General features: G+C 38.2%; 1 protein-coding gene across 1 annotated transcript in view; it reads left to right on the top strand.

Annotated features, from left to right (window-relative positions):
* The first annotated feature begins 4124 nt into the window (after window positions 1–4124).
* The window catches only part of CADPS2 (Ca++-dependent secretion activator 2), a 220420-nt gene continuing 208146 nt past the window's right edge, over window positions 4125–16398 (top strand). Inside the window, exons 1-2 of the mRNA XM_010004331.1 lie at window positions 4125–4133; window positions 4915–5028. Coding sequence (XP_010002633.1) covers window positions 4125–4133; window positions 4915–5028 — 123 coding nt within the window. The remainder of the gene's footprint in view (window positions 4134–4914; window positions 5029–16398) is intronic.

Below are 16398 nucleotides of genomic sequence, written 5' to 3'. Positions count from 1 at the left end.
TACTGAGAGGAATATATTGGGATATAAAAGACTTCTTTGAAATGTTAAATGCAAGGTGAGAATTTTTTTTAGTAATTAAGTGCTTGAGGCTCTTTTGATACCTTTGTATTACTCTATACATTATAAAAAGTTAAATTGCTACTGCAACTTGAAAGAAGTTATTCTTAATTTAATTAAATACCTCTGGAAGTTTATTCTATCTTAATTATGGTTTCATTCTTTGATAATCTACAAAGGTTAGCAAACATAAAGTATAAAATAAATGTTACTTTTGCGAAAGGCACAAGGATGAAGGTGAAGAAAAAATTTTGTTGAGTGGCTGCAGTAAAGAAAAAGCAAATTTGAGGGCATTTAATCTTGTTTTTCCTTAAAGGTGTCTTTGCTTATCTTCAGTCATTCTGCAGAATGTAAAGAAACATGATATTCGGAGTTTCTGGAGTTTAGTTTTACCTTCTCCCGTGAAGCAGCAGTACTTAGTTATGAAGTATCACAGAGTTATGACAGCAGTTTTCATAGCATTGAGAATGACAAATCCAAATAAGCAACACAAAACAGACACAGGTTGTTGGAAAGCAACAGAATTACGCTTTGGGTAATACTCAGAGTTCAATTTACATTTGGGGGTGCATGTAGTAATGTAATTTTTAAATTTTTTTATTTAATTATTCATGGTTCTTTCTATTAGAATTAAAATGAGAACACAGAAGCACTAACAGTAAAGAAGTAGTGAGATACTGAAAGCAAAGGTCTGACATATATTGCACAGAGGAAAGGGCTTGTGCAGTGGAAAGGTAATCTGACTGCAGAAGGTTTTTGAGCTCCATTATGTGAACTTCTACCAGAGAGAATCTGACCAGGGTTATTGCCCTTAAGTTTAAGCATTTCACTTGGGACTTGGATTGTGCATGATGTGCTTATCTCTTGTCCTTTGTTAACCAAGATGTACAACTTCAAAGGTAGCTCAGGCTTGGATAGGCTGAGCAGTTTGGCTGTGTCCAAGAATTAATGTCCTGTACAGCTGCTTATTCAACTCCATTTGTTGTTATGGCAATCTAATGCAATTACACTTCCGTTTGATTTCTAAGCTACTACCTTTACTGTTACTTTAGTTCTGTTTCATTTTTAAAGGCACTTGGCTGTAAATTGAAGAGTGTTAATAAATCAATTAAAATTTATCAATATTAAAAAAAAAAAGATGAGTGAGAATTCACTGTACACTCAACATTTTGAAAACAAAAAAACAGGAACAGTATGCTACAGCAGACTACTATAAATTATTCTATATCTTGACAGTTAATGCAACTGTGTCTCTCAATGTTACAGTAATTTGGAACTGTAAAATAGACGTAAAATAATATTTAATGCAAGGTATAACTTTTTATATTTGCCATTGGAATGATTTAGTTTTGCAGGAGAACTTTATTCCCCTTACATCCAGATATTGCATTAAAACCTAAGTAATTTAAGTGTTTTAAGTAATTTAAGAAGTGTACAGTAATCCTAAAATGCCGTTCATCCCTTAGAATTACTTACTGTCTGAAGTAGTGAATATGAAAGCCATGTGTAAATATTTTAAAGGCATTTCAGTTTGCTGAACTGTGATGGTTGGAAATGAGGAAGTCAGAATTAAATTTATATTTTGTTGACTTATTCATAACGCTTTTGTTTGATATGTGGGTAATAGACAAGCAAATCACCTGAAGAATGAAGTCTACAAGCATGAAAACACATTTCCATAATTGCCTTGGCAGGAAGCCCAAATGTTCTCATGGCAAAGCTGTGAATATTCCATGGGATGGAGGAGCTGCTTGCTCAGCAGTGGTACACTCTCTGTGGGACTGCTTGGCTCTTTTTTAAGTCCTCTACAAGAACAAGTACATGCTAAGAAAACCTCAGACCACTGTTAATGATTTACATTTTCTGATATCTCAGCTTGTCCAGTGTCTTTAGAACATGAGAAAAGAATGAGAGGAATACAGGGAAAGACCTGTCATTTGTACCTGCTAATAAAGTTTGATTTGTTAGAAATGGCTAACCTTTGTGGTGCAGATTATGTGCAGGGAATGGATGTCTGGCAGACAGGAGGATAGAGGCCTTTTCTGGTGTATGTGCAGACATAATACAAATACTTTGCTCCCGTTGATTTTTAACTAGCAGTTAAAAATGCCAGCAGGCTGGCAATGTGTTGGTGTTGGGCTGCTGCTCTCCTCTGTTGAAGTTTGCTTGCCTCAGCAGGAGGCCTTTTCTCTAGGGATTTCTTAGGGCTTGTTCCATGTTGCTAATTGTTTTGTTAAGATGAGGAACAGAATTATCATGTATTTTTAAATAGTTTGGCTTTTTTTTTTTTTTTTTCCAAAGGCACAGTTCTTTGGCTTTGAATTGCTATGCTGCTGCCTACATTTCACCATTTTCAGGGGACTTCTCCTATCAAGTGTTTATATATGGCACCTGTACTGTTGTTTTCTGTGAGAATTGAACAGCTTTCAGGTTTGCGTTCAGTTTGGAGAGAGTTTTGCAGGAAATTGCTACATGTTTCATAGAAGCATAGGAGTTGGGAAACTTAATGTAGGGTGAAAATCCTCCCTTGATATGATATGACAGAAATAGAGATTGTCCGAAGTAGGTACATTATGAGGATATCAGTTATTTTGCTAATCTTGTAACAGTGTTGTAGCTTAAATGGCTTCAAAGTGTTGACACTAGAGACCTGAAAGCATAAGGTCCCGTACTTCTGTAGATGCCAAAAAGTTTTTCTGTGAGAAAAAGTTATGTGATCAGATTAATGTTGTTTGTTACAGGTTAGCCATTACAAATATAACTTTCTGCCCTCTGGGAAAAAATTTTAATTTCTGCCTATATGTTTAAATATTTGTTGATTTTTATCTAAGAAAGACAGAATAAGAATGAAAAAAAATTGTTCAATAAGCTGTGTTTGAATTTTTGTAATATTAATTTTGAAGTTCAGGAATGTTCACTGGAATAAAGGCTTTGCATTAGTTTTAAAGTTCTGGGAAAGCACAACTATTAATTGTTGCTTTGTTGTATTAGTATGTTAGTGACAGATTCCTTTGTGGCATTCTAACTCCTCAGAGATTTGATAAGGAGAAATATCTGTGGTATTCAGAATTCACAGTGTTTGTCTCGAACAATCCAAGACATAAGTGACAGACTCTGGCACTCAAGATGTGTGTCCTGTGACATCTGGGAAACAACATCTGTTGAGATCTGCAGACGGACTAAAGAGATTTGCATCTTTCTCTGGGAGCAGGCTAAACCTGTGGTGCCAGTGGCCTTATACCTCCCTTTGTTATGCAGACATCTCAGACTATCTGCAGGACTTAACCTGGCGCCATACCTACCCCCCCTGTTACCTCGGAGGAGCACGGAGAAGATAGGAGTTTTTCCTTACTCCGGAAAGAAGAGTGGGGGGGGGCAGTGGGAAAGAACTGTATAAAAGTCTGGGACTCTATGGGTGCATCAGAAGTACTTTTCCACCAGGAACCACTTCCCCACCGACGACATCGCTGCACCGTGGGTGGTAACTGTGCTCTCTCGCTTGCTGTCCTCTATCTCTCTGCTTTCTCCTCTCTTTTCTGTCTCTGTTTTCCTGCCTGTCCTATCCGCTCTAGGGACCTTTGCTTTGTTACTCTAATAAAAGTTTGTTGTGCATGTGACATCTGACCTCGTTTGCGTCTTAATTTCACCAGTTGGGATCACCTTTATGAAAAATTGCCACGTGTCCGAATACCGGATCGTGACAATATCTTAGTAAATATTTCTAGAGTTGATAGGAGCCTTGGCAAAAAGCCTTTGTCTGTATCCCTGGAGAGCTTTTGGATTTTGATTTTTTTTCCCCATAACATTAAGCTTCAATAAAAATGGGTTGATTGCAAGGTTTAATCATTTAATGTTCTCTACTAGGAGTCTGTGTTCAAAGCACACTCAATTTTGATCTGAAATCCACCAGATGTAATTTGGTATCAGTCTTGGAGCCTTGTGGCTGCTGTTCCTCAAGATTAGTTTCACGTTGTTCATAGTGGTATAACATCAATGACTAGTACTCAATTTTCTTCATAGAAAGCATGTTTCGTCCATTTTTTGACAGTGAGCATGTTTGTTAAAACATGCCAATGGTAGCTCCTGGATTACTTAAATACATGGAGGCGTTTTAGTTGTTTATCACTTATTGAAAGCGTGAAAAAGCTTGAAATAATTTGAAGACCAGAACTAAGAGCTACATTTTAATACCCGGTAATGCTGTAATGAGGAAAGTCAGTCTTTCTATTCAGCATATGTATATAAAATACTGCTCAGAAGAAATATCCATACAGACCTACCTGTAGCATCCAAAGGACACACAGTAAAGAGTACTTTAGTTGCATGCTGAGTGCTTGCATGACATGCTGCAGCAACCTGGCTTGCCCAGGTGCTAATCTGAAGAACTGTGACTCAGTAGGGAGCTGGCTGGCCAGGGAGCCTCTGCCTTTTCTTTCCTGTTCACATCTTATGAGTACATGTAGTGCTGCGTATTTTTACCTTGAGACTAACTGCGTTTATTGTTGTTCTCTCCCTCTCCATATCATTATTAGAAGGTTCTCATTTTTAGGTTTGATTTAGCAAAAACCCCAAACATCAGTATTAACAAAATGAGCCAGTTCCTGCTAGCCTCAAAACTGACTAACTGCAGCTAGTATCACCTACTCTTCATGCAACTCTCTTTTCAGTTGTTTAGTCTGAAACATGTACTTTGAGTCTGGACTGCAATATGCACTAAAAGTGTATGAAGGAGATTTTGTGATAGACACAACTTCATAAATGCAAGTAAGATATTCACTACCAAACAAGTAATTACAAAGATTTTCTCTGTTTCTACTGACAATAGATACTTTTTTTTTTTTTTTTTTTTTTTCATAGCTCAATAAGCAGCAGCTGCAGACTCTGAAGGAACGTTTCCAGGCCTTTTTAAATGGGGAGACACAAATTGTAGCAGATGAAGCATTTTGCAATGCTGTGCGAAGTTACTATGAGGTAAGTTATGTGCGTTGTTTTCTGTTTTGTTTAAGAAGTTAATGGGATCTCTTTTAATGTATGTACAAGAAAATGAATTGCAAGTTTCAAAGGATGTAAGCTTCCAAATCTTCTAGAAACAGCTTCCTCCTACTCCAGCTTTGCTGTTTTGAAAGTTAAAATCTGTTGCCTGGGCACAAGAGATAAACTGAACTGAAAAATACCCACCCTTCTTTAAGAAGGGGAAAAAAAAACAAACCAAAAAACACAAAATGAAAAAACCTTGATGCTAAAAAACTTTCTGGCAGCATTTTTTACAATCAAGCAGTGCTATCTTTATCTCCATATGTCTAAGTTACCTTTTTTAATCAGTGCTTTGGTTGGAAGTTACCATCTTGAGCATATGTTGTCTGATTTTTAGTTACTGTGTAGGTTTTTTTTAGAGAGGAGGAACCTCCTGTTCCCTTCTTTCCACACACGTGGGCCAGCTCTCATGTTCTCCTGTGACCTCCCAGGCATGTTCAATACCTATGGCCACCAGTACAGTTCTTTAGATGTGGTTCTTACTGCCTGAGCGACAGGTCCCTTTCCAAACTAAGAAGACAGTTCACTGTCCATTTTTCTAACATCAGCAGCATATGGCTAGAGAATTTATTTTCTTATTCTTATGAAGTGGTACTGCAAGTTCATTTTGACTCCTCTAACTTCGCACTTGCTCAGTGAATCACAAGGACTGTATGTTAAACTTTTATTTCTTTTGAAGGATCTTTCTCCATATTTCATTCTACCACATATTATTTTTCAGTTTCTTTAGCTGTATTTTTTATCTGTTATTTGCCCTTTTATCTCTCAGCTATTCGTTGCTAGAGAATGAAACTTTTCTTCATGGAGAAAACGATGTGACTTATGTCCTAGCTTGGTTTTATCTATATTAAATTATGTTGCAAAAAAAGAAGAGGTAGAGGTGGTTAAATGGTTTTCCTGTTGTACAGAAGTGTGAAAACTCAGTGCAAGTTTCTTCAAATCACAGTCTCTGTGGCAGTTGAAATCAAATAAGTCTCAAAAAAACACCTGTGAAAGGATGAGAATGGGTTTAAATTTACAAGTCTGCAGGTGAAACAAGAATATGAACATTCACAAGACACTGTGTAGTGGCACTCCCTTGTTCTGCTGAACAAGGGAGAGAAAATACAACAAAAGGCTCGTGGGTTGAGATAAGAACAGGGTAGATGATTCAGCAATTATTGTCACGGGCAAGACAGATGTGACTTGGGGAAATTATTTAAAGTATGGCCAGTCCTATCAGAGTAGGGTAATAAGAAAATAAAAGGCAAATCTTTAAACACCTTACCTCCACCCCCAGTTCTTTCCAGGTGCAACTTCAGTCCCGATTTTTCTACCATCTCCTCCCAAGCAGTGCAGGGGGGTGGAGAATGGGAATTGTTGTCAGTTTATCACATGCTGTCTCTGCTGTTCGTTTCCTCCTTGGGAGGAGGAATCCTTACACTCCTCCCCTGCTGCAGCATGGGGTCCCTCCCATATGAGACAGTTCTCCATTACCTTCTTGAACATGAGTCCTTCCCACAGGCTGCAGTTCGTCATTAACTGCTCCTGTGTGGATCTCCCACAGGACACAGTCCTTCAGGAGCAGACTGCTCAGCTTGGGTCCCCCATGGAGTCACAAACATGCTCCAGCATGGGCTTTTCCCTCCACAGGTCCATGGGTCCTGCCAGGAGTTTACTCCAGCACAGGCTTCCCATGGGGTCACAGCCTCCTTTAGGCATCCACCTGCTCAGGTGTGGGGTCTTCCATGGGCTGCAGGTGAATATCAGCTCCAGCATTAACTCCCATGGGCCTCAGGGGGACAGCCTGCCTCACCATTGTCTTCACAACAGGCTGAAGGTGAATCTTTGCTCCAGCTCATGGAGCACATCCTCCCCCACCTTGGTGTCAGCAGAGCTTTTGCTCTTGCGTATTTTTACTCCTCTCCCTGGCTGCAATTGTGCAGGTCTGATTTTTTTTCCTCCTCTTCTTAGCTAGATTATCCTACAGACACTACCACCATCACTGGTGGGCATGACCTTGGCTAGCAGCAGGTCCAACTTGGAGCTGACTGGCATTGACTCTATCAGACACAGGGAAGACTTCTGGCAGCTTCTCACAGAAGCCCCTGCTGTAGTTCCCCCACTACCAAAACCTGGCCATGTAAACCCAATATAAGTATAGAAGTTGTTAGAAAGTAATCTTTTCTGTATAATGGGTAAGGAAGTTAGGACTGGGAGGAAGGACAGTGTGAAAGATGGTGCAGGGCAAGGGTAAACTAGCTGACTGCCCAGAAGTAGGTTTCAGGGGAGTGGGATGTCTTAAGATGCTGAATGTGGGGTAGAATTGAAAAAGGACGTAGTGTTTCTGATTCTTTCTTTCAGCAAGTTGTGTAAGAAGATTGATGCATTAGAGGAAGTGGCCTGTCCTTTGAAAAGGATGTGATAGGGAATAAAAATAAACACCTAAACAGTTACTGTCCTGTTAAGATTTACTTTGTGTCTCTCATTAATTAGACTTCTGGGCACATCGAGAACTATATTATCTACTGTTGCAATGGAGGGGTAATTTAAGATGGCCCTATAAAACACAAGACTCAAATTGTCCAGCCATTTTCAGCCATTCATTGCTTTGAAGTAAGTGTACAGATGTTCTAGCTGTCCAGTTTCAGAGAATTCCAAAGGTCTTGACATCACCGTCAAGGCTATAATGAGACCATGGGCTAGTGGGATCTTCATTCCATGTTAATACACCATAAGCTTATCTGCCAGCTGTAATTTGGTTCTTTAGTCTTGTTTGTTTGTTTATTCCACCCCACTAATTCAATTTTCCATTCTTTCCAGAGATATCCTTCCAGATTTGTATGACCTTCTCCAGTTGTGCAGTTTGAATTAGCATTTGCTAGTAACTTTTAATTTTTTTTCAAGATTGTGGTAGATACTTACCAGTATGCAATATTAGATTTAATGAACATTGCAATAATGGAATCCAGCTGGAGATGTGGTTCAATCTACTGCTCCTCTTCAGTGCATTTTAATCAAACTTTATGCATCTTACCACCTATTTTCATATCATTGCTTATCTGTCTCTTATGCCTTTTTCATTTGCTTCATTACCCATTTGTTGAAAACATTAATCTGTTTCTTCCTTGTGTGTGTGTTGGTGCTGCTGTGCTCTGATGCTTCTGCATTTCTGTCTTCCACATACGATCCAGCACATCTCCTGTTCGAGATACTTTAGTTGCTGAGCTGCAGTTCAATTTTATCTGGAATGAAAGGAAGCAAATACATGGTCTGCACATTAATTACTCTGAAAATTAGTAATTTTCCTTTAATCCTATGCAGTAGTTATGGTTTGAGACTTACTACAATATTGCTTGCAAAGCCAGGCTATTAATCATTACTACAGTTGACTTTCCATACCCAACTTTTTTACTTTGAATGTGAAAGAAAATATTTGTTTGGGGCATGTGATGTAAATCCTGTATCACTAGTTACAGGTGTTTTGAGTCACTAAATCTGTCCATAATTTGTACTCTTGAGAATCTAAGACTAAGATACTAAGATTTAGGAACTTACTATGGCTCAGTCTTTGATTTACTTTTCTTTTCCTGAAAGAGGAGTTTATTTACTAAATAAATAAACTTCAGCATAAATTTCACTGTGTTGTAAGAGAGTCATGCTCCTCTGTCAGGACTATTTGGGAAGGTTTACACTGGTCAGCTTTGTTTCATTATCCTCCTGGTTTATGTATTTTTTAATACCATTGTGTTTTTTAGGAGCTTTCTATTAATGTTCTGACATGGTTTTTAATTTATCTTAATTTCATCTTCTGCATCATGTCTGCCCAGGATCCCCCCACACTTCCTGAAAGTCTCACTGAAATTTGGCATGATTCGGTTTTGTACACATATAATTAAGATTCTCATCAGAAATTATTTCCTCCTCCATCCCAGATTTAGAGAAGGTATGGAAGTGTTTACAGTTCTCTTTCTGATATAATTCTCTCAGAATTAGCACAAATTTTTTCGGTGGAAAATTCCATTACAGACATTGAGCCAGACTCTAATTGGTAGAACATCAGATGTTGATGATGCTTTTTGGATAAAGAGAAAAATTCAATCATATGGCAATTTCTCATGAGTAATTATATTGGACACACTGCTAAGTGTAAAATTAAGTGAGAAAGTGACTTATGAAATACAGTTTTCTTTTCGTATTTCAGCCCATATCTTAAAACAAGTAATCAGTGAAATAGTAGATAATCTTTCATTTATCATTTCTTGCTTGCTCTTTCATGAAGATTGAAAAATGCACTTGTGCAGAGCCCTGAGAGGTTCATTCACAACCTTTAATATATATACCTATTAAAGGTATGTGTACACCTTTGGCTAAACTCACATTACCAATTCTTTAGTCTTGAATGTATGCAGAATGCATGCATAGGAGTAAAATGGGTGCAGAGAACTGTTATGAATGTTTGAAATACTGTGCACAGTTTTTCCATTTTGTAATGGTTGCAAGTTCTCAGGTTTTCCACTCTGCTTAAAGCATTGTGCACCTCCATGAAATTTTATGCACTGGCATTTTTCCTGGTTTTTTTGCTGCTTAAATTTAAATATGTGTTTCCAAGTCTTAATTACTGCATGCTGCTTATGTCTGAATGTTAAATGCAGGATCTGTAGCAATTAGCTCTATAAGGGGTTTTCAGAATTTAAAATCAGACCTAGTTTGCCTGTACCTGTTTGCCTGTGATACAGAGATCATAGAGAGTTTAACTTCAAATGTTCTAGTCCTTCACAAATTAAATTGTTGTCTTCCACAGTCAGGCAATAGGAAACAAATGAGGTATGGCCAGTAGCGAACATTGATGAGGCAGGAGAGGAGTTCATGTACATGTTTGTTCATGTACAAACCTAGCTAATAGATTGTCACTGCCTGGCTTGGGGGACAGGGTTTAGGAGAATTTTTAAAAAGTGAACTAACAGCAGAAAACAACCAAAACCAACAGTAAGAAAGAAAAAATACTTCATTTTATAGATTCATAATTGTTTGGGTTGGAAGGGGCCTTAAAGATCATCTAGTCCAACATGCCTGCTATGGGCAGGGACATGTTTCACTGGATCAAGTTGCTCAGAGCTCTGTCCAACCTGACTTCGAACACTTCCAATGATGGAGCAACCACAGCTTCTCTGGACATCCTGTGACTTACCACCCTTACCATGAAAAATTTCTTCCTTCTATCCCATGCAAATATACCCTCTACAACTTTCTAAATGGTAAGAGAAATTCTTTCCCTTCCCTCTCCACAGTGAGGATAGGTGACACCTTTCAGCTTCTGCAGTAAGAAGTGTCCTTGTCTATCTTCAGTACCAAATGCTGAGCTGCTGGGTTCAAGCCCGTTTGGGTAATATGCTGGCAAGGGAGGAGCAGGGTGTGATTCCTGACTGCACATTGCTTCTTAGGTGTGCACCAGTGTCTGTAGGCAGACCTCTCATAAACCTCATGTGTCTGCTTTGGTCAGTCTTTCTGCCTTCTCTCTCCTCCTGAGGCCCGGGACAGCTTCCTTCCCTGTGCTGCAGAAAGCATTCCTCATGTGGAGTTTGGCAGCTGCTTGAGATGGTCATGGTGTGAGGCAAAAGTGGCCAACCCCCGACTTTGGCATGTTCAGAGTGGTTGACACTGGGCTGTTACGGAGTTTGAAAGTTCTATCTACAGAGACTGAAAATGATCTACAAAATAATCCCGTAAACATCTGCTAGTGTCCATGTGCCTGTGATAATATCAGTATTTATTTTGATCAAATCTCTCTGAACATTTACAGGCATCCTGAAAATGTTTTCCTTGCCTTAACACAGAGCAGTTGTTTGTACCATAGTGGGAACACACGTGTGACAAAAACATTGATTATTTCTTGCACTTATCCTTAGAAAAGGATTGTGTTTATTGGAGCTTTTTTATATTAAGACATTCAATGTTGGATTAGTATGAAAAACATGGAGGTATTTCTGCAAGGAAGGAGTGAAGCAATGATGCTATTTCTGCCTGTTATTGTGGAAAACTTGGTCTGAAGGGTTTTTGCATGTATATCAAAGAAGTGAGGGGCTGAGGGATCTTGCTGATGAAATTGTAGGAAAAAACTAGCATTCTGTACTAAGCGGTATTTTGGTTGCTTTTACAGCTTGATTTTTAGTATTAGCTGTTTTAGGTACACAGTTTTTATTCAAGGCAAAAAAGACATAGTTGATCCTGAGGAATATTTAAGGGATGAAAATGACCCCTAAAGGAACTAAAAAAGCATTGATTAGAATCAAAACACAGTACACACAAAATAAGTAGTAATTAAATGTTGGAACATTCTGTTTTGATATTATCAAGGCAAAATAATGGAATCAGCACATTAAACATTTATTTAAATGCATTAGGATAATAACTGTAGAAGCTACTGGGTTTCAGGGCAAAAACTCATTTGCTTTTCTCAAAAGTCATAACTGACATATGTTGAATGATACCAGCTTTCTGCCCTGTTCAGATCCTCTTCAAAAACTATACTAGGCCAACTGGGGATTTATTGTTGATACAGTCTTATTTGGAGAAGCTGTTTTAAAAAGTTGTTTTCTTACATTAGCTTTAGGGTTATCATGTGTTATGCTTTGTGAGGGAGCCTTTCAACAAGATATGCATTTATAGTTGCCCTTATCAGCACATACACAGTTAGTTTCCGTTCAGTTGCTTTAAAACACTGGCAAACTTGAGGTCAGTGTAATGTTGGCATGGGGGGATGTTATCTTAGGGATGTCTTTTAGGCCAGTTCTTTGTAAAGCTTGATAAAAATGTTTTTAGGCCACCTCCAAGAAGGAGTGTAGCTAAAGTTTATCTAGGTGATCCATCTAATTGAAGAAGCTTGAATGCCTTCAATGTTTTGGATCAGCAACCACAATTTGGTGTGCAATGGAGATTATCTCAGTGTTAGTAGTTTAATTATTTTCCTCAAAAAAGGGAGGGGGAGATAAGATACAGCCAATTAAAACCGTGTTTTACCTGATCAAGACCTCTTATGTGCTAAGGAGAGACCTATAAGAGTCAATTGCAGGCCTTGCGATACACAGCTTTCTCTTTCGGAGACTGTTGCTGTATTGCACTTGCATGGGAAGTGCATCAGTGCTGAAATCCTCTAGTCTTGTGCTTTACAAATCACAGAATTAGAGAATTATGGAGGCTGGAAAAGACCTCTGAGATCATCAAGTCCAGCCTCTGACTCTTTACTGTACATTGCCACAGAACATCATTGTTAACTGTTGAAATTATGTCTATCTTTGGACATTGGTGTTTGTGGATGGTCATTGTTCGCTTGACTGATTCACGCAGTTTCCATTATAGATATAACATTATAGATATAACAGACCTGTATTTCAAACTTCCAAATGAGGTAGGGAGTTGACAGATGGAGTTTAGTGCATTTACTGTACCACTCTTTATCTTTGCAACTGATATGTGCTGACAGGAATAGAGGAAGAAATGGCTCACTGAATTTAGATTTTTTTAAAAATCCCAATAATGGGTATCTTATTTGTTCATTTTCTGACCACTGTTGTTGCAAGGCAAATAAGGAATGCCCTGTAGATCTGACACTACACAGCAGAAGTAATCCATGTTTGGTAGTGAGAGGTCTCTACTGTACTAAGCATTATATGACAGTATTTACTTGGTTATTAGGTAAATTCTGAATGTCTTTAATCTAAAAAAAAATATTAGAAAACCAAGAATGGCTCAAATTGTTACACAAAAGTTAATATGATCTGCATTACTTTATTATTTTTCTCTTAATCCCACTGCTGTTCTATTCGGCCTCAAAGGAAAACAAAACTTATCTGGATGTTGGTTCTGCATAGTTAACAGTATGTTGCACTGAGACATGGACTATACACATTTTTGTTGATGCTGTTGCCAGGGAAACTGAAAACAGTGGAGTTCTTTCCAGCTAGACTGAGAGGAATAAGAATGTGACAGTTTAACATAAGCACTGCAGAAATTTGGAGGAGATGCTAAAATTCTCTCTCTTTTTAACTTGGACTTTTCTCTCACTAGGTTATGAAAAGATGACAGCTCTTCATCTTTTTAAGTTATCCTGCCCACTGCTTTTTCCAGGCCTCAGCATAGAACTTACCTTAAGGCCCTTTGAAAGTGGAAATAATACTTCAAAATGTTAATGCCGATGAATTTTCCTTTGTACTTTGGTGTTGTGATGTCTGTGTTCTAGTCAGCAGTATCGCAGGGACTCTTCAAACTAATTGGGAGCAACAGGACACTTTTTTTCCTTTCAGCAATCAAATGGATATTCAGCCTAATCTCTAACTTTATGTATTTCTCCATGACCAGAAGGAGACATGCAGATTCACATTAATAAGTCACTTGAAGTATCTGGATACAAGACAAGCGAATATTTCTACCAGACACCTGTGGAGTCTCTTTGCACCAATGTTAGTTCAAACAGGGTATCTCCTGACTCTCTAATTTTCTCACATAATTTCTTTAGGCTTCAAGTCTCAATTGGAGATCTGCTGGCAAAAATTGCCATATTTTTCAAATTGATCATTCCACTGAATTTGCAAGCAACTAATTGCTAAAGGATTTCTTTATCTTAAAAACAAACAGACAAACAAAAACATCACAACCAACCCACCGAATGAACAAATAGTGAAGGAGAAAGCCTCCTGCTTTATGTAGCATTAGATTGAATTTCTAGGACTGGTGTTTACTTTGGATATTATTTCATTACTCTTAGATTTTTAAGCAGTTCGATAAATAACTTCTGTTTGCATATTTTGATTGAACATCTCTGCAGTCATTTACTTCGTGATAGAAAATTTACCTGTCAAATCCGTAGAGAAATGTGACTTGTCATAATCTTTTTAAATTTTAAAGTAATGTCTTGGAAAAGTGGCATTTTGTTCTTAATGGTGAATTGATAATCTCTGAGTAAACCAAGCCAGAGAGAACATGGGAGTAGGGGGTAAAAAAGGTCAGCAAATGCATGACTGAGATCCAGGAGTCAGGTAATGAGCTTTTAAATTATCACTGTTCTCTCACAACCCCACTTCATTTCTATTCTGTTGCTAATTTCAAAAGATGACAACAAATGCTTATATCATGAGAATTCTGAAGGCAGAACACAGACAATAATGATGTAAATATTTTCCTAGTGATTATTTTCAGGTTTTGATTGAGCTACATTTCCCACCATAGGGTACTCCTGAAAAGCCAAACTGGAAACCAAAGTTCTTCTCAACCTTTTAATTTCTGAAGTAAGCTTTATGGTGCTGCAGTGATGGCTTTTCCCATTTCATCTTACCTGAAGAAGGTTTTAGTCCTCACAGAGCAAAAAATAAATTTATTCAAAGTTAAATCCAGGCATAAAGTTGCTATCCACACAAGATTCACAAAAAGAAGCAACATTATCTTAAACAGAGCATGCTAAGATAAATAGATGACCCGGTCTGTTCCAGTTAGTAAATTCCTGCTCTGAGCACCGCTAGTGAACAGTCACTATCTCATTAAGGAAACTGTTTTTCCACTTGACCTTGCCATCAAACCATTTCCCCTAATTTCCTAGTACAGTTTTACTTTTTAACTTCAGCTCATTGCTTAGCTTGCTGTTTTTAAAATGTAAATTGTTCAATCTCTGCTTTTATTGTATTATCCCTTGTATAAATGGGTCTGCCTTGTGCCTCCTTAGGAAAACAAAAATGCTGAGTAAATTACATATTCTTAATCTGTAATAAACAATTTAATATCAGGCATTTATTATGGTCCCTCTTTGGACCTTTCACTTTTCTTGTTTCTTAATGAGGGTTTCAGAGACAGCTCCAAATCCAGGTGAGACTCTGATACTTTGGACTGCTTTATGTTTTTTTACTCCTGTAATTCCACTCACCCAGCCAGGTAAGTCTTTACAGAAGGAGGAGATCAGCAGGGATATAAATTTTAAAGCTGATACAAAGGAAGGAGGATTCACAAGTGACTGTACTAGAATAGGAAATGCTGTGGGTCTTGGAGTTGTAGTTGCAGGTGTTTTGAGCAGGTGTCTATGGCAGCTGTAGGCAGTGCTTCCCTGTCTGTAGTGCCTCAGTCAGCCAGTGCAGAACTAGCTTCTGTCTGCTTGCCAGCACGTTGTCAAGGAGGTGTACTCCCATGTTCAGACCCAAGTCCCACACAGCATGTCTGCTGGCACATTTGCCAGTGACTGGCAAGATGATTAAAGACAGTGCTGCAGGTTTGTTGTGTTTTTTTTCTCTTCTGGAATGAAATAGTCAAAAGATGCAGTTCTGCATCTATATTTATAGATTCATATGGTACTAGACTTGCATATGATTTATCTGGCCGTCCTGTTTCTTCATCTTTACAGCAGTGATGGCAAAATAAATGCTAAGATGTTCACCTGTGGCATGCTACTAGGCCAGCACTTACCAGCTAGAAAGCTGCAACTGGGTGCCTGGAACTTGAGAGCATTGCATATCTTTCAGCATTATCCCTCAGTTTGGAATGTCAGCATGCTGGTTCACAGCCCAGTATGGGAAAATAAATAATCTCCTGGGGGTGACACTGTGATTTTTTGTTACATTGAAGTGTTCTGTTCTTGGTGTACCTTCTCTAAAATTAGGAAGAGTTTTCCTCTGAGAGCAGTAGGCATCCTTTGTTGGTATGTTTTTTTAGCTCTGCACTGTCACTGCGGTAAGTATGCACCATGAACTATATGTTATTCTGCTCGTTGTATGCAGATTCTGCTGCAGCAGAGCCTTCCAAATCTAAGATTAAAAAGTACTTTAATCAGAGATCAGTTTTTATTTTAATGAAATCCTACATTTTCTCAGACCTTTCTTCCTGACCAGTGTAAAATGAGCTCTGAATGCATACTTATCTCCCTGTTTTTGGGTATATTTATTTGAGTCTTCTGTAACCTGCCTTTGAACAAGGAGTATAAGGAGTGTTAGTAGTATACCTTTTCCAGTTTATATATGGAATTATGGCTTGTTTATTTGGTCTATTCTGGTTTCTCTGCTTTTTTGTTTATGTCCCTACAGTCTAGATTTTTGTGGTAGAAAGCTGGACAAATTACAAGAGTCAGTATCCTGGTACTGTCCCTAGCCTGTTTTACTGGTTGTCTCTGAATGCAGTTCAGTTTTTAATGCTTTCAGGAGTATATCCTTCATAAATAGATAAATTTGATGGAAGCAAAATGAAGCAAAGCAAAGCTAGCTGTCTGGTTTCTGTATTGTTTTTCTTGAACTGTTGTAATGAGCTGTGGCACATGCAACGTGATCAGTAGTATTGAAACGGCCTGGTCAAACC

Source organism: Chaetura pelagica, unplaced genomic scaffold (genome assembly GCF_000747805.2).
Source record: "Chaetura pelagica isolate M959 unplaced genomic scaffold, ChaPel_1.0 scaffold68, whole genome shotgun sequence".
Lineage (NCBI taxonomy): Eukaryota > Metazoa > Chordata > Aves > Apodiformes > Apodidae > Chaetura > Chaetura pelagica.
The sequence above is the reverse complement of the archived record's forward strand: the minus strand, read 5'-3'. Positions and strand labels throughout refer to the sequence as shown.